Genomic DNA, 23,795 nt, shown 5'->3' with positions numbered 1-23,795 from the left:
ATTGGACAAAGGATGCTGATTCATAGTGAAGGAGGACATGCAGAGGGTTGGAGTGACAGAGGAAGATGCTGGGAGGATGAGGAGGATGATAGAGGCATTGTGAGATAAAGGAACCTTCTAAAGGAAGCAACCAAAAGATGTAGTACACACAGGGTCAGTGCTACTCCTCGTTATACGATTACATAGTATTACTGCTAATACCTAGAGATGGCACGATACCACTTTTTTATGTCCGATACCGATATCATAAATTTGGATATCTGCCGATACCGATATGAATCTGATATAGTGTTTTTTAATCAACAAAACTGTTTTTTAAATATCTTGCTGCATTTTGTATAAGTTCATACTCAAGTTTAAAACAACAACTACACTAAAGCTATTCTGTTATACCTGTATGCAAAAAAAAAAATTTCATAGTTCAGCAATACTGATCAATCTAATAAACTTAAACCTACACCATCCTCCCTATTCTGGTATTTTAAAGAGTACTTAGCATAAATATTAAGCAACCTAACTAATAGGGTTCCAACTCCCAGCAACAACAAAAATAAATAAATAAAAAATAGGGAACCACCCCTCACGCTCCACCTCATGATGCTTAATCAACGTAATCAACCTTAATTTGATGCAGTGTGAAAAAAAATGCACAGAAATAAATTATTTTTCAAGAAATATTAAATAGATTCAACATCTTTCTTCAACAAAATTGCAGACTGCACAGATGGTACCTTCCCAAAGGAAAAAGTACTATAGCTTACTAGGGTATATATATATATATATATATATATATATATATATATATATATATATATATATATATATATATATATTAGACTTAATAGTCACTATATACAGTAATTGACTTCTATTCATTTTACATCAAATTAAAACTTTGGGTGTCAGATAATTATTTATTAAAAGCTCGACATTTTAAATGAGAATAAGAAAGAAAAGTATGTCTTTGTGCCCCCTTTTCCCTGTTAATGCCCTATCGGCCCCCCTGGCTAAACTTTGCTAGATCCGCCCCTGCACAGTTACCAGCCGTCAGCTACGTAGAAAAAGATCCTCGAGTAGAAAGTAATATTAAATACATTCTAACAACAGCTGATCAAGCTTAAACGTGCTGCTGTTGTTCAGCCGCTGGTTTCCTCTTTCTGGTGCAAAATGGGCCAAAAGCAAACAAGAGACACGGACTCGCGACAGAAAAGCCGATCAGCTGATCATTAAGCAGTTTCATGATTGAAGTAGCAGCAGGAGAGGCAGTCGCTTGTTAAGCTTAACGCAGGAATGCTTTACAAACATTCAGAGATGGACTTACACACTTGCTTTACTTCTCTCGGGGATAACTTTGTCGGAGATGAAATGCCGGGTTGCTAGCGAAGCGCCACATGCTATCCAGACCACCGACAGGTCCCGCATGCCACAGCCGCTCTATCACGTGATGCATACTGCTCCGACGTGCTAACGTTCTGAGGCGAGTTACGGCGTGTTGCAAGTTTTGTGAGATGCTTTCGTGATATTTAATGGATCGGATTACATTTTTTATTTTTCTCCGATATCCGATCCAGGTCAGTAGGTCAGTATTAGGTCAGTATCGGACCGATACCGATACGTAATATCGGATCGGTCCATCTCTACTAATACCAATACAAATACTATTACCCGTATGCTGGGTTGGTGACGATGGGTCGAGGGTTCACCAGGTCAGTGTCAAAAAGGACTCTCCGGTGACTGCCGTCCAGCTTTGAGACCTCTATGGTGTCTCGCGTGGAATCAGTCCAGAATAGAAGGCGGGCCACGTGGTCAATGGCGATGCCTTCAGGACTCTGCAGCTCTGAGGAGGAGCAGACATACTTAACACTGAATACAGGGACTGATGGCACCACTGCACTTAACTGCCAAAGGCCGAAGAGCTCAACTTCATCAGGGGCCTGGCAGGAACATCGAAAAAAAAACCCTTAAACTACAAGTCACTAGCATACAGCTAAGAAGTACAGACCAAGAACATTCCTGTGGCCACACGAGCTGCTCAGCAACACCTGAAAAATACTGACCAGCCTTTTCAAAAGATTTTTGATGAAGCATCCACGGGATCTACCAGAAGGTTCCAGGAGTCGGATGTTCAATCCCTAATACTGGGACAGTTTGATCTTTGGTTTTGAGAATATAGTTTAGCTCTTGTGACAGCAGCTGCAATGAAACCATCCCACTGCTAGAACAAAGAAGTCCTGGGCATAACTTCTCCTGCACCCGAGTAATCAAACAAAGAATCACACAAGCTCCAGTCTCTCGTACAAGTTCAGCACAAAGTGGAGCCACATATAAAGCTGCTTCTGCTCAGTCGCGACACGTGCTGTACCTTTAGTAACAACTGGAACGATGTCTCCTCCAGTGAGGCTGGCCTTGCTGATAGCTGGTCCAGTGATGTCGGTCCAGTAAACCATCTTCTCCACACAGTCGTAGGCCACAGCGATCACCACTCGATCCTGGTCATGAAAGAAGAAAAAGATCAACCTTTCATTATTTTAACAGACAGCTGTGTGTTCAGCTGCAACACATTAATGCAGATGTGCCAGATGATTTCTAGACTTCATGACAGAGACGAAGAGCTCTGCAGCTGAAAACAGCTAAAGAACAACGTGAATGTGTGAGGACACAAAAATCATAATCCATGAACACATTCAGGCTCTTACAGACATCTTTTCAAAAGACCCTCATCCGAGTCTAGACACAGAGAGCATTGCAGTGATGTCACTATGGTACCACTCGCAGATAATTAAACTGGTGAGTAAAATATCACTGAAACACCAAGTCAAACAACCAAGTGGCATCTCTCTGAAGAGAATATCATTATGGCCACAACACATTCAATTCAGCACCAGATCACAGCAGCAGCTGTCTCAGGGTGCTTTACACTGTAAGGTAACACTAAAGCATGTCAGGCAGCAGGACGGGCTGATAAAGTCCAGACAAAAACACGTCAGTATCTGTGGAGCAGCAGCAGTGTCATTGTTCTTACAGGGACGTGCAGCAGAGGTTTGGCCTCCTCCCTCCTCATGATGTATCCATCGAGCGGCACATGTTCGATCTTCCCGCTTTGAGCGAACAGCAGGTATGCTCCAGGAGCGATGGGCTGGACATCAGGCCGCGGCGTGGGACCGATCGGAGCGGGAGTAACTGCCTGATCGATGCCTGTGTGGGAGAAGAGTCATGCTGGCAGTGGGCTTTGTGTGGAGATGTAACAATTAGCCTACAACCTTCAGTTCACCAAGATGATACTGGCCTCTCTAAGACATCACCTGACATGTCTGACACATCCAAGTTTATATAAAGGTACATGTACAGCATTACATGACACGCATACACCAGCTGGACTCTGCGATGCTCTGCACAGATTAAAACTATATATGGCCACGGTATGCTGTGATTATGTTTCTAATCACGGACTGATTTCATCTTTTGGGTATTTAGATATTTGAATGCTGTCATTTATTTTTCTATTAAGGTAGTGGGAGTGTCAGGTGGGGTCACTCTGGTGTGAGTGGGTATGATTTTCATGTGGCCACAAGTTTGAGTGGATGGACTGCACCTGGGAAACTGATCAGCATCGTGGGTTTATTGGGTGTTTCTAGATCTATTTGTATTCTATTGTATATATTATTCTATTTTACTCGATTGTATGTAGTATTTTTATTCTATTCCAGTGTCTTCTAATTTCTGCTACATAACTTTGCACTTTTGCTGTATCAAAAACAAATTTCCCACGTGTGCGCCTAATAAAGGTTATCTTATCTATAATTATTTTCAGTGCTTCAATCAAATGGATGTTTTTATTGTGTGTAACCTTTTACCTGTGTGTGGTGTGCAGCTGTGCCGTCCCTTTTCCCTTTGATGTTTTTGTAGTTGGGCTTTAGTTACTCTGCTCAGCTGTGTACGCCATGAACAACTGGGAGGAGCCTTGTAAAGACGGACCAACCTGTTTGTTTGTGCCACTTCCCCTGTAAACCCATTACAGGTCACACACAGCACTGACTCCCAGCTGTTTGCAGTGCTGTGCTATGAGTTTAATGTATGAATTTATTATTACCAAGCAGTGGTATGGGTATATTTCTTACTTTTTACCGTTTCTTCCTGCAGTAAATATAAACAACGACAGTATTCAGGAAGAAAAACAAACACTGCAGATATTTTATCATAACTCTGGTTTTACGTGGCCGATCAACACAATTTAAAAACTGGTATAAAGTCCACACTTTTCCCGTCACTTGTTCCATCTGTTTTGCTCACATCTCCAATGGTTGTACACGTTGTCATTAACGTGGCTTCATCCACATCAGCCGCTTTGCTAAAACACCGGTGTCGCAGATAAGGACGCTGTCATAGCCTGTCAACCACGTTGATTAGCTGCGTATATACGAATGTGAATCGCGTGATTGGCTGGACTGTGGGATAATGTGGCATCGTTCTGATCCCATACAGGAGCAGCCAGTCACTGACTAACACTGCAGAACAGAATCGTTAAAGTATTAATTTTAATTTCAATTCAGGTTTTTTTTTTGTGTGCAGAGACGTGCCAGCAGCTTAGAGGGAACATTGCAGCCTGGCTACAGAGCTGAAGAGAAACCTGGGGTTGTTCTTATTTCCTTCAATCAGTGATGAATAGTAAGATGTTCTGGCTTTGCGGAGGGCTTTCTTATAAAGCAGCAAACTATTTCTCCAGGCTAAATGATGATCCTCTAGATTTGTGACACGCCATTTCCTCTCCAGCTTACGAGTCATCTGCTTTAGGCTACGTGTTTGAGAATTATACCACGGAGTCAGGTACTTCTGATTAGAGACCTTAGTTTTCACAGGAGCTACAGTATCCAGAGTCGTACGTAGTGAGGAGGTGAAATTATTAACAAGATAATCAACCTCTGTTGGAGCAGCGTTCAGATAGCTGCTCTGCTCTGTGTTGGTACAGGGCATTGGAGATGATAACAGTGGGTGGATTATATTCTTAAACTTAGTTACAGCACTTTCAGAAAGACATCTACTTTGATAAAGTCTACTCTCCACTGCTGTGTAATCAATTATTGTAAATGTAAATGTTATCAGGAAATGATCAGACAGGAGAGGGTTTTCAGTTATATAATGCTCGACAGTACATTTATCATGTGCAGCTTCAGGCAGAAAAGAAATCATATTTAAATTGAAATGAACCTCATATGAGTAAAAAGTTTAATATATCGATAGAATGACACGATAAAATGTTTGTTTTCCGATAGCACAACATCAATAAGCAGAAACAGAGACTCACAAAGAGGAGGGCTACTGTGAGGTCCTGTGCGGGTGTTGGGGACCTCCTGCCCGTTGGCGTCCACACACCAGCACTGCCCAATGCTTTGGTGGCACTGCGTGGGCTCGTAAGCTCCGCGCTCGTCACACCGGGGAACGTACCGACCGACAGTCGGACGAGGACGGAATGAGAAGGGAACGTCAGAGTCGGCTACGGCACTCGCTCTCTGCTGCTCACACCGGGTCTTCTCACGCTCTGAGGACACACGAGAACGAAACACGTTCACAGAGTGATGGTCGCGCCTACGGAGACGTACCAGTGTCCCGCTCCTTAGAGAGTCACATGTTCACAGTCACACAGTAGTAGCATCTGATGACATTAGCATTAATGCATCCACAGGGTCACAGGGAACAGGAAGAAAACATGAGGCTCCAACACCTGTCAAGTTAAACCTGCTCTTGATCTGTTATTGACATCACTAGCCCCGCCCCTTTCTTTCTATTTAGCATCCAAGCAGTCAGACTTCTGCAATACCTCCCCAGGCCTTTCTTTGGACGCTGGCTGCTTTTATCCATGTACCAGATGACTTTCAGATAATTTTTTATGTGTTTGTTACTTAAACCACATCACTTTGACCTCTGAATCACTAAAGCATAAAAGGGTCAAGATCTGCGAGGCAGATCGTCAGGAGATGAGAAGTGTGGACCCAAGTGCAAGCGCTGACAACTGAGTAAATGAATGAGTTTTCTTTTCAGGGAAAGGTGAAGCACAAACAAAAGCAGGGCATCGCAGGGAACTAAACCAAACAAAGGCTAAACTGGAAGCAGCTACAAAACAATAACACAGAGGAACAAAAACCTGCGAAACCTGAAACGTCCAACAGGAGACGATACACAGACGAACCAGCAACTAACAGAGGCAGACACAAGGCTTAAATACACAGAGGGACAACGAGGGAATGAGACACAGCTGGGAGTAAGACATGACGAGACCATGGGGACGCAAAACTCAATACACTGACATGAGACACAGACCTTCACTATAAAACAGGAAATGCACGAGGGCGAGCACAGACACGACGAGCTGCAGAGACATGGAATAAAACACGAGGGGGAAACCCAGTAAACTAATCTGAAGAACTTAGGACTGAGAATAACTCCAAGAACAACAAATGAACGTAAGATGATACAGAAACGCAAGGAAACAAAGAACGCCGGGTCAAATGACCCAAAGGAGCTGTTTACTAAAGGGACGAACCAGTCAGCACATAACAGACAACCAAAGAACACATACAAGTGTATCTTTGTTAAAAGCAGCATGTTGCACTGCAGGGCAACCTGCTTGTGACAAATAAAGCTTTGAGTGATTGATTGATGTCGAAAAACACTCCATACAAATGATTTTTGCACCAACAGCATGATTCCCAAAGACAACGACGTGACACGGTGTCTGTAGGACGTCTGAGGAAACTGGAGGCTAAAAAACCTGATCAGCAGGTGATCAGGAACTGAAACGATGCTGCAGTGTTAGCATTGAATCAGGAGGAAGACGTATGGTGTCCTGATCAGGGTGCATTTGTTTGTATGGACTGTGAGTCTGGAATGAATCACTATTAGAAACAAAGGATTCGTCATTTTCAAATGCATCAAACTTTAATGACTGGGTCATTTGGAAAAACAAAACACATGTGACACGTGGCTTATTTCAAAGGTCCGTGCTCCTGAGCAGACTTCAGCACGTGGCAGCTGCAGATACAAAGACTGAGTGATTAAAGCAGCAGGCTCTTCATCTCTGTGGTCCCACAGCGAGTGTCCTCAAAGACAAACCACAAGCCAGCCACAACAGTGTCATCGCACACGACAGCAGGCTGTCCTCACAGCGCCACATCTGCCCCCAACAGTCCAACGGGACAAAGGATCCCTGATGGCGGCGGAGACGATCAAAGCCCCGCTGTCGACACTAGAGGCATCTAAAAGATGCTGCTGACATTAAGAGTCACGGACATGTTTTGACACGGGACACTAAATGATGCCTTCAGAGGCAAGACAGGTCATAATAAAGGATGGAAATATGACAAAACTGTGGTGCAGAGGAGTAAAGCTGTAATTAGCTGTGTGCCTCCAGCTGCTGACAGCTGGAATCAGTATTACTCTGACTGCTGGCTGCGCTTCTGTTTGTCTTCTTTTAGTAACACACACACTTTCAGAAAAAGAAAGAAAACATGAATCAGGAACACAAAACGCTGCTGTTTCCTCAACACTAACTGTACTTGAATGCGTCACATGTTGAGTTAGATCAGACAGAGAATGTGCTGCTGTGCTCCGAGCAGCATCAGAACCATGCAGCTGGAGCTGCAGGACGACACTCTTACTGGAACGCACAAATCAAAACACTCTCATGGGTCTCAGTGTCTCCGTTTACAGTGATACATGCATGGCTGGGGTGTTTAAACAGACTCCTCCAGGATGACCTGTTTCACGATTAAAACAATGAATGGGGGCAGTCACTCTGGAACCAGCAACCCTCTGTCTGTAAACCTGTGAATGTGCTGGTTACCCACCTGAGAACGTGGGACTGCAGTGGAAGCCATCTCCGTGGAATCCAGGACGACACTGACAGGTAAAGGAGCCCTGTGTGTTGGAGCAGGAGGCCTCGGCGTGGCATCGATCCTGCTGCTGGCACTCATCCACATCTGAACAGGCAGAAAAAACAGAGGCTCCTCACATTCTGGATCTTGCAGTACCAGTAATGGCCACCAGATGGTGAAAAGTTTGAAGGTAGATCTTTAGTTGAATGCTGCAAATAGACTATGTGCGCCTTAGCATGTGCTACTTCCGGCACTCCTGCAGAGCACTTCGTTTCCGGTGTGATATTCGTGCCTTGTTTATGCTCGGGTTTTCTAAAACAAGTCAACCAAATTGACGATTTACATTTCTCAAGGTGTCTTGGGCATTTACCGAATATATCTGTAGATGTTCGTCAACTTGTCGATATTTCTTCCTCCGCGCCTCAGAGCAAAAGAGAGGAAGGATTCTAATTTTATATTTCTCAGTATCTGTATACAGCGGTCCCTCGTTTATCGCGGGTGTTATGTTCTAAAAATATCCCACGATAAGTGAAATCCACAATGTAGCCACCTTTATTTTTTGCATGTTTTAAGGCTGTAAAACCCCTCACTGCACACTTTATACTCTTTTCTCAGGCAGGCATGAACATTTTCACACTTTTCTCTCTTGTTTAAACTCTCAAAGTTCAAACCTTTGTAGAAGAATAAGTCGAGTATAAACCAAAGATCAAACCCTGTTTTCAGCTGCAAGAGAATTCAACATTAATGAATCAGAAGTCCAAGTTTTAGTGTGATGGTCAGCATCTTCCTCTGCCTTCTGGGTGCTACCGCAGGTGCCTTTGACGGTGCAGAACGTTTTGTCGACGTTGTGTTTGTTGGGGGAAACGAACATACAGTACAGCACTGCAGAGTCACACTGCCGGTGATCGATGGAGAACCGTCCAGTAGATCACAGGAGAGACGGCACAGAGGAGATCGTCTGCAGCAACCAGGACGCAGGAAAGTGAGCCGCGTCATAGAGAGGGACCGCTGTAATTTTGAAGGTACGTCACAACATACTCGTTGTAAATACTCATGTATACAGACCCTAACCAGCAATCAAGCAGTGGGCAGCCACCAATGCAGCACCCGGGGAGCAGTGTGTAGGGACGGTACCTTGCTCAGGGGTACCTCAGGGTGGCCGTTCAGTGGAGTCGAACCCCCGACCTTCCAGTCATGGGGTGTCAGGGCCACCACTCTACCTACTGAGCTATCCCTGTTCACCTGTGGCTTGAATGCTGAACATTTGCCTGTTTAAATCATAATAACTGTCACTATACAGAGATGTGTCTTCTGCTGCAGTGATGCAGTTCTGCTTGTGTTGAGTGATGTAAACAAACAATCGATCTGCACGCTTCAAACGTCAAAACTGATCATTTGACTTTTTTGACACAGCAGTGGTGAGTGTTCCCACCTTCTGCTCTTTGTAACTTAACGCCATCTTTCCGTTTTCGTGTTTGGATATGACTTTGGAGTCCACCTTCGCAGTAGCGATTGACCGCAAAATAAAGCTACTTTACATCCGGTCTTAAAACAGGAAGTTAGCATTTTCCCGTGCACAGGGTCTATTGTAATGAAGCCATAACGCCAGAGTTCCCGGGCGCGACAGCCTGGCAGGCTCCCGCAGCAGCAAAATCCTCCTAAACCTGTTTGGTCGTGTCTTTGAGAGCAGCTGTGTTATCACTGCTTGCGAATATGGACCCGAACACAAACAGCCGATGGACACTGAGCAGTCGTACGTCTGTGGGCAGAATTTAGATGACTATGTGCATCACAGACTGAATTTAAAGATAAATCACCCAAATGACCCCCTGGTGGCTGGGTGAGGTACAGGTTTTAACATAGTCCCTTTTTGCAGCTGCTTATTATGGGCTCTGAGTAGACTCTTCTTCAGCCAACGTTGAATCGACAAAGCATGCTGACAGACCCGTCTCTTTAACCAGACGGTGTATTTATAGCAGCAATAGTTTTGTCCTCCTGTCTTGCAGCCCTCTGTCCACAGAGGCTCAGATCCAGCCAGCGGTCATAAGTCTAGTGGCTCGACGGCTGAGTTAGTGACAGGTAGCATAAACGCTATGAGAGGAAAGCATCTTCATTGCATTCTGTAGCCCAAACATCCAGCCGGTCATCACGAGCCATCTCCAGCCACAAGAACAAAGAGTCCTGCCCCACAGAGCCCTGATCGAAGCAGCCAGTCTGAGACAGGGCTGAGCACTATCAGCCCACAGCGCTGTGAGGCGTGGCTGCATGTTTCAGCACGTCGATCAACGGTTAGATAACAGGAGCTAAAGGTGTCAGACCCGAACATCGTGATGTTTGTAACTGTAAGTACACTGATTCTGAAGCACTTTACAGTCTGTACCATTAGCACTGGAGCATGGTGTACGTTACATGCTGTCTGCGAGCACGACAAACATCTCCAGACTCAAGGACACACAGTTTTACATGGAGGACGACAGACATCCAATCAGCTTACAGATATTTAGAGCAATGTGCTGAAAATGACTCTGAAACCTAACAGCAAACTAGAACGCATTATTACTCGAGCCACGAGTGTCAGCGTGTTAATCCATCAAACCCATAAAGATCCAGCTCTTCAAACAGGCTGTAAGAGAGCGTTGAGATGGGCCTGAGCCCCGTGGTGACCTTTCACCCCCAAACACCTGTAATCTGAGTAAACTGATGACACACAGGTCCTGGCTGTGTTGAACATTTCACACACAGAGCCTTTGAAAGGTTTCTGTCATGTAGCTGGAGAGAGGTGCAGAACTGTGGATTGCATGAGGCTGTGCTGAGCCTCACTTGTAAAAGCTCGACCTGCAGTTACCACTCAGTAGCTGTGACTGTGGACAGACAGAGGTCTGTGGTAAAGGACTGACTGCTGTGCAGCACACACTGATACGAGCCTGTAAAGCTGTGGAGTGACTCTTCATTCTGTGACAGGTGAACATACCTGTCAGGCATACGATCCCAAACATTTGTTGTATTCATGCAGCAGTGTCTCTTACATTTACAGTGCATCTGTTTATTAAGGATGAGACATCAGCGAGCACCGTGAACTCACCCCGACAGCCCCGGCCGTTACCCTCAAACCCCGGCAGACAGGAGCAGATGTAGGCTGAACCTCCGGTGTAGCGGCACAGTGCTCTCTGTGGAACATCGCAGTCATGAGAGCCTCTCTGGCAGTGATCTACTGGACGGTTCTCCTCTGCAGGACCAGAGAGAAACATGTTTTGATGAACCTGTCCCAAACTACACGTCCCCATTCATTAGTATGATAATAAAGACCAGTGGTGTCTATCTAGCCATCCATCTTCTTCCCCCTTATCCTGGGCCGGTCGTGGGGGCAGCAGCCTACGCAGAGAAGCCCAGACCTCCCTCTTTCTGGCCACCTCCTCCACCACCACCTCCATTTCCTCCAAGGCATTCCCAGGACACGCTGTCCTGGGTCTGCCCCGGGGCCTCCTCCCGGTGGGACGTCTCACCCAGGAGGCGAACAGGAGGCATCCTTATCAGATGCCCGACCCACCTCACCTCTTTTCAATGTGGAGGAGCAGCGGCTCTACTCTGAGCCCCTCCCGGATGGCCAAACTCCTCACCCAGTCTCCAAGGGAGAGGCCAGCCACCCTTCAGAGGAAGCCCATTTCTGCTGGTTGTATCCGCGAGCTCGTTCTTTCGGTCACTACCCACAGCTCGTGATCACAGGTGAGGGTAGGGACGTAGATGGACCGGTAAATTGAGAGCTTTGCTTTTACACTCAGCTCCCTCTTCACCACGACGGACCGGCGCAGCGTCCGCATTACTGCAGCTGCAGCACCGATCCGTCTGTCGATCTCCCGTCACTCGTGAACAAGACCCAGAGACATTTCAAATCCTCCACTCGGGGCAGGAATGTACTGCCCCGGTGAAACTTCCAGGCCTTTAGTTTTTGAGATCACCTCAAAGTGCCCTGCTGTAGGTGGGTGGACAGGTCGTTTTGAAAAAAAGATTAATCTTGAAGAGTATTTGACTTATGAAGCTAAAATTCCACAGCACTCATTAACCATCCAAACTATTATATTTAAACACATCCTACATTACAACATCCCATCAGAGGGACGAGGTCCAACCAATGAACCCGACAGCATCTTCATTTTAGGTTGAAGCAGTCACATCTCGTCACTACAGACCAGGCAGGAAACATCTCGTCTGTGCTGCACAGATCGTTATTGTTTATGTCCGCTGTCAGCTTTAGGTGCAACAAAGTCATACTCACCCACAGGAACCAGATACCCCCCAGCTGTCAACACACACACACACACACACACACACACACACACACAACCCACCGACACACGTCTTTCCATCACTGGCGAACACAAAGCCGGCGGAGCACTCGCAGCGCAAACTTCCAGGCTGATTACTGCAGACGGCGTTGGGTCCACACACTGAAGGAGTCTCCCTGCACTCGTCAATATCTGCCAACAACATACATGTAATGTTACTGCACATTACATGATCTCTGCTCCATGTGCTGCTTGTAGACGCTCAGATTAAATGTAATCCAGGTTCAGATCATCATTTTACTACTATGGAGCGTTTCCACGTGACTGTCACATTTTTGAAATTATTCTCTCATCTGTTCTTTCCCATTTTCAGCACTGCCCATGTGACCAAGTGTGGGTTTGTTACCGTGGCAATATCGTCCATCTCCAGCGAAACCAGCTGTGCATTCACAGCTGAACCGGACGCCCTCGCCAGGTGTACAGACAGCGTTAATGTCGCAGCCGTGTCGGCCGCTGAAGCACGGATTCTGCTCCAGAAGACTGCCTGTCAGAAAATTAGACACACCTCCAGTCAGAAACAATGTGACTCTTCACAGCACACAAACGCAGAACCGCGCACACCGAGCAGAAAAGATTGTGCAGTTTGGCAACAAACCCTGAAGGTCAACCAGATAATGATAACCCTGAAAATAGATCCAGTGTCTCCAGAAAGTAGCACTCACGGTAAACCACCAGCACAGCAAGAAGCGAGGCAGCGAGAGAGAACAGTGAGCTGTGTCACCTGCACGTTGTTTACCAATAAAATCTAACCGTGAAGAACAACAAGCATCATGTAAATGTGCAAACACACATATGCACACATATGTTACATGTGTTGGTGTTAGAAAGCTCTCCCATCCAGCTCTTCAGCTGTTACAGTTTCACTTTGTCACAGTTGTTGTTCGCCTGGAGACACGCTTAGTTTCCATCGTCAGCAACACAAACATCTATAGACTGTATAGAAAAGATGGACCTAACCACCGCGACGTCACCACTCATTAGTGACTTCCTGAGTGCTTCTTCCAAAGCCACCATGGTTCTTGATATTTGATGTGAATACACGAAGTACAGCTGCTGTGTAACATCAGAGCTGCTCTGTTATTCAAGTATTTAAGGAAAATCTGCGTTTGTCTGTCGAGTTTGCAGAAATGAGAATTTAAATATTTGGGGATATTTTGGTGGAATATCGAGACATGCATGTTGTAGGCGACTGCTGCTCCTTCTTCATGATAAAAGGATTAATGGATAAAAGCGAATCTGTGGTTCACTCACTGACTGCTTTCTGCTCGTGCAGCTGGGCGGAGCTCCTGGCAGGAAACATGTCCCAGATGCTCTGCTGTTTGCCAACAAAGCCCAGCTCAGTGTTGTTTGCTTGTATAACTCTAAACCCCCCGAGCTTCTCCAACCAACCTCACCTGCATATTTACCTCAAATCCTGCCCCTCCCCCAACCCCCACCCCCAGCCCGGGTTGGTATCTTGTTGACATCAGCCGCTGATCTTCGCCCCCTGCCTGCAGCACTCTCACTCTGATTGCAGCTGAGGAAACAGAGCCAGGCTCAGATTACTGTTTACCTTCCTCCGATGTCCCACTGCAACACCGCTGAGGGTTTAAACTATTGGATATGTGTTTCCGAACATTCCTCGGAGTAACAACACGCACCGCTTCGCTGTGACTGTCCCTGACAATGTGGGAAACCTTCTGTGACCTTCAGCATGAGTCTGCTCCCTGACCTGTGCCGTCTGCATCTGTGACACATGTGGAACTAAAATAAATACACCACACATTCACAGAGGCAGATTTTTACATCACTGCTGTTTGTGCCAAGAACTCAAGTACTAATAATCACAGCCTCCAAATGCTGTTCGGTTAAATATGTGGAGGCTAAACTTGGAGCCTCCTGTAGGGTCCATCCACAAACGAGACGTCAGGTCGGCTGTAAAATAAAACAAACTCTGTGGCAGGTTTAACACATTTGACAAAGACTGTGGCCTCGTCCTTCCAGGTTACATCAGCGATATTTTTACAGCCCATTTCAGCTGGAAAGATTCGTGTCACCTGTGTCTCTGATTGCTATTACACACTTTCAAACATGAAAGACTTATTCTGGTTTGTTAAATACAACAACAGTGCGACGGCCACCTTTTTTCTACTGTTTGTGCTTTTGGTTCATTTCCAGTATTTTAATGGGACCTCACCTCACTACAGGCCTTTGAAGACGTTTGTTTCATTTCGCTCAGTCAGATTCTAGTTTTGTTTGTCTGTTATGTAGCACTAACTCATGGCACCTGTACATCTTACTGAGTAACTTCTTAACCAAATCCACCCATCCACCCACTTCTGGTGGAGGCAGGGTACACAATGGACATGTCACCAGTAGAGTCACTAGTGACTCAAAAATCAATGCAATTAGTGGTGGCGCTCCAACATACACACTCACAGACACACACACGGATACATATGTGGACGTGTAACATACTGTGGATGGGACCAATTTTGTTGCTCATGGCGTAGCGGATAAGGTGGTTGTTAGCGTCAAACATCACAAAGATTTGGTCTACACTGAGCTGCTGGGTGGTCAGCGTTGCCCCCGCCCACCCAGCCTCATCATACGGGCAGGTCTGAAAGATGATGGACTGACGCCACTGGTAGCTTCTAGTCTGGACGTCTCCATCAGGGGAGGTGATGGTGTAGTTGCAGCTGGAGGAGGAGATGATGACTAGAAAGAGGAGGAGAAATACTTTAGCATTGAGCTACCTTCAGTGGGAAGTGAATCTTTTAATGTCCTAAAACATTGATTTGGCTGAAATATTTACACAGAAAGATTGAAAACAGAAAAACGGACTGTTAGGCCCTGACTGCGTGACGAGCTTAGTGTCAGAGCTGCTGGCCTTACAGTTTCTGCTGTACTGGTGAATCTCCTTGTATGGCTTGATCTGGACAGTGGAGCCTAACGGGACAGCCGGCAGACGTCCATCCAGGTCTGTGCTCATCACCAGGTGGTCGTGTTCATCGATGCCTTTAAACTCTTGCTTGATGGTCAGATGCTCGTTGCCCGGCTGGAAGACCACCTCGGCCTGTCGGGAAAACACGCCGCCTACAGGAATGTGAAAACACACGTTTTCAATGCATTTAGGCAAAGACAACCTACTGAGTGCAATGTGCATTAAGTGCAAACTGAGCGTCAGAATGAAGAAGACTGTCTGATGTGTGGTTGTTGGTGCCAGACAGGCTGGTCTGAGTGTTTGGAAGCTGCTGATCTGCAGGCATTTTCCTACATAGCCATCACTGAGGTTTGCTGCTTCCAGCTCACAGTGAGCTCAGCATGAATGGAATCATTTCTGAATCTGTTTTGGACTTTCTGCATACAAACATGATAAACATTACAGTTACAGTATTTAACTGTTCCCAGGCTCTAGAGGCCCAGAGTCTTTGCAGTTCTGAGCAGTTTTGTGAGCACACGAGGGACAAATTGATGCAGCTTTACACAACAATCATCATCAACCTGCAGCCTTACCAATGAGACTGAATCCATTCTCGTAGCCGGGCTGTTCCAAGGCAAAGGCCCAGCCGATGACGCCCCCCAGTGAGGACAGAAGCTGCAGGGAGGGCCCCACGCTGTCGGGGATGTTGCTGATGGCCACATAGGCCCGTCCATCATTGGCTACCACGTACGAGTGCAAATCATTGTTAGTGAGCCTTATCGGTGAAGGTAAGTTTCCCACAAACACTTGGCCGTTCACTTTTCCGTTCATCCTCTGGGGTTTGCCTGAAAAACAACTTCTCCATTAAATCATTTTATTGTTTCTTTTATCTTCAGTCATCTTTTTTCCTACGAAAACTCCTGATAAATATAGACAAAGGGAATAATATTTACATGACATTTACCAAGTTTTAATGCTTTTAAAGAAGCTTTAATAGAAGAAAAGTTTGGATAGTTTTGACTACACTGTCTTACACAATAAGAAATGACCAAAGCTGCTTTCCTGTTATTAAAATAATCCACAGCTTCACTGATAAGGAACTCAGTTCTTCTTACCTTCTGCAACACAGTCCTTCCCATTCCCATAATAACCAGGCCTGCAGTGGCAGCAGTACCCCCTGCTGTGATCTCGGCAGTCAGCAAAAGCTGAGCATTTGTGCCTGTTGTGGGCACACGTCTCCAGGTTGTATGCAAACACTGTGAAAGGAACAAAAGAAGGCAGGCCGGTAGCTTCAGAATGAAACTATGACAATCTCACCCAAAGAAAAATAAAACACAAACGTCCTGTTATTGAAATCTACCGTTCACATCCAAATCTTCATCGACCACAACGATCTGAGGATGCTGTGGAGCTGAACGCGGTGGTGCTGGTACGTGCCGCTGTTGCAGCCCCGGCTTCTCTGAAGTGTATCTGGGTTCACTGGGCGTGGGAGTGGTGTGTCTTGGTTGCAAAGTCTCAGAGGTGGTGTATCTGGTTTCAGTCTCATGTTGCTCGGTTGGATGTATTCGTTGAATTGTCCCAGTGCTGGTGGGTGCTGGTGCAATAGTGTCTGATTCCACAAAGTGTGGCTCCTGAGTTTTCAGCGTTGCGTTTCCTGGTGTGACGGTTTCTGGATAACCGGTTTGGAAGCTGCTGGGGGTCTCAGATGGCTGCTCATGCTTTTCCTCCGGTACTGTTCCAGCTGTCTTTATCCCCTGGGTTGTATAGGTCAAGAAGTCCACCCCCACATGATCAGCAGTCTGTGTTGGTAACATGGTCACAGGAGGCTCAGTAACACCCTCATTCTCAGGAGAGCTAGTCACTTTCCCCGGTTGGATCTCAACGAAGAACGGGGAGGATCCAATCTTGTACACCCAAACTCCACTGCGTGCTGCGTTGGTCTTTCTGGTTGGATAAAGAATAACATGAAATGTTTCCAAAGTGGACGACAGTGAAAATCAAACTAATGAAGTGGAAACTAGAAATGACAGACAGCATTTCTAAGATGTGTTGTAGCAAAAAGAATCGTGAGCGTCTCCAGTCAGTCCAGAATGCTGCAGCAAGGCTTTTAACAAAGACATGAAAAGAGAGCACCAGCTCATTACACTGGCTTCCAGTACATCTCAGAATTCATTTTAAAATCTTGGTACTGACTTTTAAAGCTCTGAATCATGACGCTCCTGCCCATATTTCTGAGCTCTTAGAACGCCACGCTCCCTCTCGCAGCCTGAGATCGTCTAATCTAAGGCTGCTGGTAGTTCCCCGAACACGTTTTAAAACCAGAGGTGATCTTTCAGAGCGGCGGCCCCAGGTTGTGGAACGCTCTCCCTCCATCTCGACGTTGCCTGGATTGTATTTGTTCTTTTAAACATCATCTTAAGACTCATTTATTGAGACTGGCTTTTAATCCGATTTGTGCTGTATGTTTGACTGTACTGTTTTATATTATTGTGAAGCACTTTATCCTGTGAAGAGTGCTATACAAATCAATAAAGTAAAGTAAGTGTATTTCAGAACTTAATTACAAGGACTACTGGAACTTTGATTTTGCTTAAATAAAGTCTACAGCTCTGTGAAAAGGCGTTTCCTGTCTTGTGTGGATGCACGCTCAGTCATCAGTCAAATGGATTCTGTTCACGTCACTCTCAGCACATTGTTCCTTCAGTGGTGCTGGTTTCAGTCATTGTGCAGATGTCCTGTTTATATGGTTGGTCTGGGGCTGCCTGCTGCTTCAGGACCTGCTGTCATTGATGAATTCTGCTCTCTGCCAGAAAGTCCTGACGGAAAACATCCGATCATCGTTTACCGAAGCTCGAGCACATTTGGGTTTCGCAACAATGATGCAAAACACAGCAGCAAGTCCACCCGTGAATGGCTCCAAACAAAAAACCTCAAAATGAAGGTTTTGAAGAGGCCTGATGAACGTCTGGACTTGCTGTGCTATGACCTTAAGACCATGCTGAGAAACCCTCCATTGTGCCTCAAGTCAAACAATCCTGCAAAGAGTGGGACTAACGATGTTTCAGACATTTGATTAAGGCGCCACAGCCATGACTCCTTTTTCACACACAGTAGGTTTGGACAGCTTCTTTAACAGGACTTCGGATTTACTCAGGTTTTCTGTGTCAAACATTAAAACTTGTTTGTTCTGAAACATTAAAGTGACAAATACACCAGGAAGGGAGCGGGCACTTTATCACAGCACCACGTACAAACACAGACTTCATATTTTCAGTTCCACTATAGCAAAAGCATCAGCAGCAGTCATACTTGGTAAGTTGGCTGATGGAGGCCTCGTCATCAGAGGTAATGTTGAAGTACAGCCCCTGTTTTTTCCAGAACCAGCCCACCAGGCCTTCGTTGAAGCCTGACTCGAGCAGCTTTCTTTCTCCTCCTATTGATGTGTAGAGAAACTGCAGGCCGTTCCTGGGGTACAAGAGGATGGCCCAGGCAGATGATGCTGTGTAGGCTACAACCAGCTGGAAGGTGATTCTCTGAAAGTGCAAGATAACATGTTTATATCCACACCACTGCTTATTTTTCATTCTGGGTGGGTTTGTGTGTGTTTTTGCTCACTGTGTGTTTATACACCACTCTACATTTAATCATCACTGATATTCCACACCATGTCCTGTCTCTCCCATCATGGCCCCCGCCCCTCCCTGAGCATGTTAAAAGGGAGTTTTTCCTTCCCACTGTGGCCAAAGTGCTGCTCATAGGGGGTCATATGATTGTTGGGTTTTCTCTGTATGTATTACTGTAGGGTCTACCTTACAATATAAAGCGCCCTGAGGCGACTGTTGTTGTGATTTGGCGCTAATAAAACTGACTTAGACGGAGACAGGGTAGAATGAGTGTTTATGCCGTAGAACTAAAAAATAATCCATTTTTCTGCACTAAGGAAAATACACTCAGAATAAATTAGTAAATAAAAGTATATAATATATATAAAAAATAAATACATACTATCTAATTGAGAGAAATTGAAATCCTCACCTTAGTGTCCAGTTGGTCTCCTCGTCCAGATGTCCCCTGGGCAGCCATGTTCTCCCAGGTAACAATGAAGGTGTTGGTGGGCTTCTCTACCTTACCATCTGGGAAACCCTGCCTGATGTGGTCAGCGGCTCGACCCAGGATATTGGGGGTGCTGTCGTCCCTGAAGTACACCTTGCCTTGTCCGTCACTGTTGTCCAGGTCTCCCAGAAGGACTGCAATCATTTTAAACTCACTGGGCGTCTTCCCCAGGTATTTCTCCTCAGCGGGAGGCTCGGCAACAGCCACAAACCCATTGGTGTTGATCTGAAACAGGAGGATCAGGTTCTTTGGTTAATGAACAGACACCTCATATTTCATGTGAAATCACACAGTGCATTTATGCACCTCAGATTTTAGTAATTGTGAGAATGTATCATTTTATTTTAAGGTTAAATGTTTTTACTGATGACCAATCTGGACATTTCCCACAATCCTGAGGTCTGAACTATAAATGTGGTCCAGTACTGTCTGATTAAATTTCACGAGCCAGTAACTGACGTGAGATAAAGTGAGGACTGTTGATGCTCCGTCATTATCATAAGTTTCTCAAAGCTAGGACAAACAAACCCTGCGCTACAGTTATTCTCAGAATGATAACTTATTATTTAAATAAATGATTTGCTTATTCAGCACAAAGTGTAAGCAGAGTGCACAAAGTTCTCTTGCTGCTATTCTGTGCTCTGTCAGCTCCAGGAATTCCACACAAATAATTCACTCAGAAAAGAAAGATCTCTTTAAGCTGGGCAGACACTGGGCAATTTTTTCAGTCGTGCGATTCAGCTGCTGCTCAAACTGTACGATTGACTCGCAGGGGTGAGAAGTTCATAGGTCACAATGCAGGTCACACACTATACGGCCGATGCTCTGATGCGACCTGAGTCACACTGTGCGTCCATAACATGAAGGTTATAACAGAAAATCTGTCGCTCTCTCCCTCTCTGTCTCTCACTCACACAGACACACCACCACCATCAACTTTGCTAAATTGCTAATGAAAAACATGATCAGGCAGCTGTGATTGAGCAGCAGTGTAGATCCAACTATTCACGGTTGTTTTGGTCGTGATGATTTTGTGAGGCCACATCGAAAAGGCTCGGATGAGCTCTCTACAAGTTGTGCCTCCATCGCTTGTGTCCGGATCACACGCTGCACTGCTGCTCCGTCTTTTTCAACGACCTTTATGTGTTTGCGCGTGCGCAGTGTGAGAAGCTGCGGTGATAGCCTCACGACGGTCCTCACGACCAAGCGATTGATGATCTGGAGCTGGTCGTGAGGTGTTAATCGCTTCTCGTTACCCCACGTATACTACATGATGCACGACGCACGATGAAGGCCAAATTCGGGCCGATCACCAAAACGGTCGCACGACTGAAAAATCGGCTCAAAATGGGCCAAAAATCACAGAGTGTAAGCCCAGCATTAGCCCATCATTACCCCAGCATTAGCCCATCATTAGCCCAGCTTTAGTCCAGCATTAGCCCAGCTTAAGCCCTGCATTAGCCCAGCATTAGCCTAGGTTAAGCCCAGCATTAGCCCATCATTAGCCCAGCATTAGCCCATCTTTAGCCCAGCATTAGCCCAGCTTAAGCCCAGCATTAGCCCAGCATTAGCCCAGCATTATCGCAGCATTAGCCCAGCATTAGCCCATCATTAGCCCAGCTTTAGTCCAGCATTAGCCCAGCTTAAGCCCAGCATTAGCTCAGCATTAGCCCAGGTTAAGCCCAGCATTAGCCCATCATTAGCCCAGCATTAGCCCATCATTAGCCCATCTTTAGCCCAGCATTAGCCCAGCTTAAGCCCAGCATTAGCCCAGCATTAGCCCAGAATTAGCCCAGGTTAAGCCCAGAATTAGCCCATCATTAGCCCAGCTTTAGCCCAGCATTAGCCCAGTTTAAGCCCAGCATTAGCCCATCATTAGCCCAGTTTAAGCCCAGCATTAGCCCATCATTAGCCCATCATTAGCCCATCTTTAGCCCAGCATTAGCCCAGCATTATCGCAGCATTAGCCCAGCATTAGCCCATCATTAGCCCAGCTTTAGTCCAGCATTAGCCCAGCTTAAGCCCAGCATTAGCCCAGCATTAGCCCAGGTTAAGCCCAGCATTAGCCCATCATTAGCCCAGCATTAGCCCATTATTAGCCCATCTTTAGCCCAGCATTAGCCCATCATTAGCACAGCTTAAGCCCAGCATTAGCCCAGCAATAGCCCAGTTTAAGCCCAGCATTAGCCCAGCTTTAGCCCAGCATTAGCCCTTCATTAGCCCAGCATTAGCCCATCATTAGCCCAGCTTTAGCCCATCATTAGCCCAGCTTAAGCCTGACTCGAATCGTGACCGTGTGAAGCCACACCACCATGAACTGAGTGCAGTCTCCTTTCAAGGACAAGGCAGTAAATGCAGACAAAATAGCAAAAATATGTCATAATAATCAACTTCTTCAGTTCAGATAATGAGACAATCATTCATTTGTTTAGGTTTCAAAATATGAGCAATGGTGGTGACTGACGCAGGATTTCTACAACAGGAGATAAACCTAGACATGCCCCGCTGTGACTGAGCTTTAATACGCATCGTATGCCTTCTGCATATTATATGACAAGACATAGACAGAGAGAGGTATGCAAAGCAGTTTGTGCTCTAACTTATTTGGTAATATTCACTTGTCAAACATCCAGTACACACTGCGCGCTTCATATAAAGTTGTCCTGTTGCTCTGTGATTTTATCTCATTCTCACAGTTAAACCTTCCCAACCTCGTGTCTCACAGGCTGTTCATCATCTGTTTAGTGTCACAGATTCAGATTCTTTCCCAAACCTGATGATCAGTCACTAAACCACCATCACCTTTAGCATTTTTAACAAAGCAAAGCAGAATTTCACCGTAGCTGTGCCACGACACAGGTTTACATTCACCGTTGCATACAACAATGAGACAAACCAGATCTGTCAGCTGTTTATCAAAGGCTTTACAAACATGCATCTTTCATGTGTCAGCCAGCATGCAGCCTGTTTCAGTGTTAGTTACTGTTCTTACTGTCCGGGAGGAACTTTGACCACATCATTGCCTTGGCACTGATAAAGTATTCTGATTCTGAGATGCTCACAGCTGATGATGTGCGACCCAAAAGCAAACTAATTCAGTTCAATTCAGTTTAATTTATACAGCACCAAATCACAACAACAGTCGCCTCAGGACGAAGGCAGACTGTGGAAGAGCCAGACAAGAGCCTCACTTAGTGCCGTCTGAACAGAAGAAGCACTGAGTGCATCATGGGAAACACTCAGCAGCAAAACTAAGCAATCCAGAACTTTATCAGACATGAGAGGGAAAAGACTGCTGAACATTTGGGTAATTATATTAAATGAAACTAAATCATGATGATTTTCATTCATGGTATTAGTCTTGTTTCTGATGTTATGGATTATTTTAATGTTTAATCAACAAGCTGACAGTAAAAATCCCTCAAAAACACACTGATCTTGTCTGTTTTTACACACTCACTGCACCAGAAATAAACTGTACGAGTCGCTCATCATACCTCCATGTGTACCACACACACACACACACTCACACTCCTAATGTCATCTTCATGTCCTGCTTTCATCTTTAACGTTTGAGCTAAAGCTGACACTAAATTTGTAGAAATCTCAGAGGTGTACAGCAAATATGTCCCCAACTATAATAAATCCTACCTGTGCTTTCTATACTCTGAAATAGGGCTGCTCGATTATGGCAAAAATGATAATCACGATTATTTTCACTGAAATTGAGATCGATTATTTGACGATATTTATTTAACCCTTTAAGACCTACTATAGAACCAAGTCTGCCAGAGCTTATATATTTTTTTTTTACATGCTGTGGAGCCATTTTTGGGAGTATTTCAAGTTGCTATATATCAATACAACTGTTATAGCCCATATTTTAATAATATGTATGCATTAAGTCCATAGTAACTACATTAATTGCAAAAAAGTGCAATAAACTACAAAAAAATTGAAAATCGTTTTTGTTTTGTTTTTTACATATATTTCTACTTGGAGAAATTTAAGAGGTTTATCCCTCAAAACTTTAAATACAAAAAAGTTGCAAAAAAATAGTTTACAGCAACAGGAAATTTATTTTGAGTGTCTTCATAGTTTTATTTTGGAGATACAGCAATTTTTATATACTGCAGGAAAAACAAAAAAACAATCCTATGATGCAAATTTGCAAAGAAAACAGCAGGTGCATCAAAATAAACTATTTCCAGCAGTGCAATTCGAGTCCTAAGCATCCCAGCAACTATTCAGAAAAGTCAAACATGACTTATAAAAACACCAGTATAGGCTTTTAAGGCCTACAAGTAAAAAACTACATTTTCCGCGAAAATGACTTCCGGTTTCGGACAGGAAATGAAATGAAAGCTTTATGTGGAAGGAAACCGTGACAAGCTGATGGCATCAGATGTAAGTACAACTCCTCCGGTTTCATATGCAAAACAAATTATTGCGCTAGCTTACACGGTTCCAGTTCTACAGGGATTTAAAGGGTTAACAATAACAATGTATTGAATAATGACTTTAAAAAATAATATAAAATAGTGCAAATACTGATAACAGTGCAAATGT

General features: G+C 45.0%; 1 protein-coding gene across 5 annotated transcripts in view; it reads right to left on the bottom strand.

The window, feature by feature from the left end:
- Positions 1-23,795, bottom strand: part of LOC147326954 (nidogen-1-like) — a 37,688-nt gene that overhangs the window by 6,492 nt on the left and 7,401 nt on the right. The window contains exons 1-16 of one of the 5 annotated variants that reach the window (XM_086294554.1): positions 21,845-21,959; positions 19,149-19,451; positions 18,423-18,646; positions 16,474-17,057; positions 16,229-16,369; positions 15,707-15,958; positions 15,086-15,286; positions 14,669-14,908; positions 12,558-12,695; positions 12,215-12,343; positions 10,951-11,094; positions 7,842-7,973; positions 5,303-5,536; positions 3,023-3,195; positions 2,363-2,489; positions 1,666-1,837 (exon numbers count right to left, since the gene is read on the bottom strand). In XM_086294554.1, the coding sequence (XP_086150680.1) occupies positions 1,666-1,837; positions 2,363-2,489; positions 3,023-3,195; positions 5,303-5,536; positions 7,842-7,973; positions 10,951-11,094; positions 12,215-12,343; positions 12,558-12,695; positions 14,669-14,908; positions 15,086-15,286; positions 15,707-15,958; positions 16,229-16,369; positions 16,474-17,057; positions 18,423-18,646; positions 19,149-19,370 (3,113 nt within the window). In that variant the 5' untranslated portion in view covers positions 19,371-19,451; positions 21,845-21,959. Of the gene's footprint in view, positions 1-1,665; positions 1,838-2,362; positions 2,490-3,022; positions 3,196-5,302; positions 5,537-7,841; positions 7,974-10,950; positions 11,095-12,214; positions 12,344-12,557; positions 12,696-14,668; positions 14,909-15,085; positions 15,287-15,706; positions 15,959-16,228; positions 16,370-16,473; positions 17,058-18,422; positions 18,647-19,148; positions 19,452-20,621; positions 20,646-21,534; positions 21,598-21,844; positions 21,960-23,795 lie in introns of those variants that run through there. The other 4 variants (XM_086294553.1, XM_086294555.1, XM_086294550.1 and 1 more) reach the window with 4 other exon arrangements.

The sequence above is a fragment of the Aulonocara sp. 'chitande type north' Nkhata Bay genome, linkage group LG6 (assembly GCF_057382095.1).
Source record: "Aulonocara sp. 'chitande type north' Nkhata Bay isolate Kocher_YH1m ecotype deep benthic linkage group LG6, A_spYH_male_GT1.1, whole genome shotgun sequence".
Taxonomy (NCBI): Eukaryota; Metazoa; Chordata; class Actinopteri; order Cichliformes; family Cichlidae; genus Aulonocara; species Aulonocara sp. 'chitande type north' Nkhata Bay.
The sequence above is the reverse complement of the archived record's forward strand: the minus strand, read 5'-3'. Positions and strand labels throughout refer to the sequence as shown.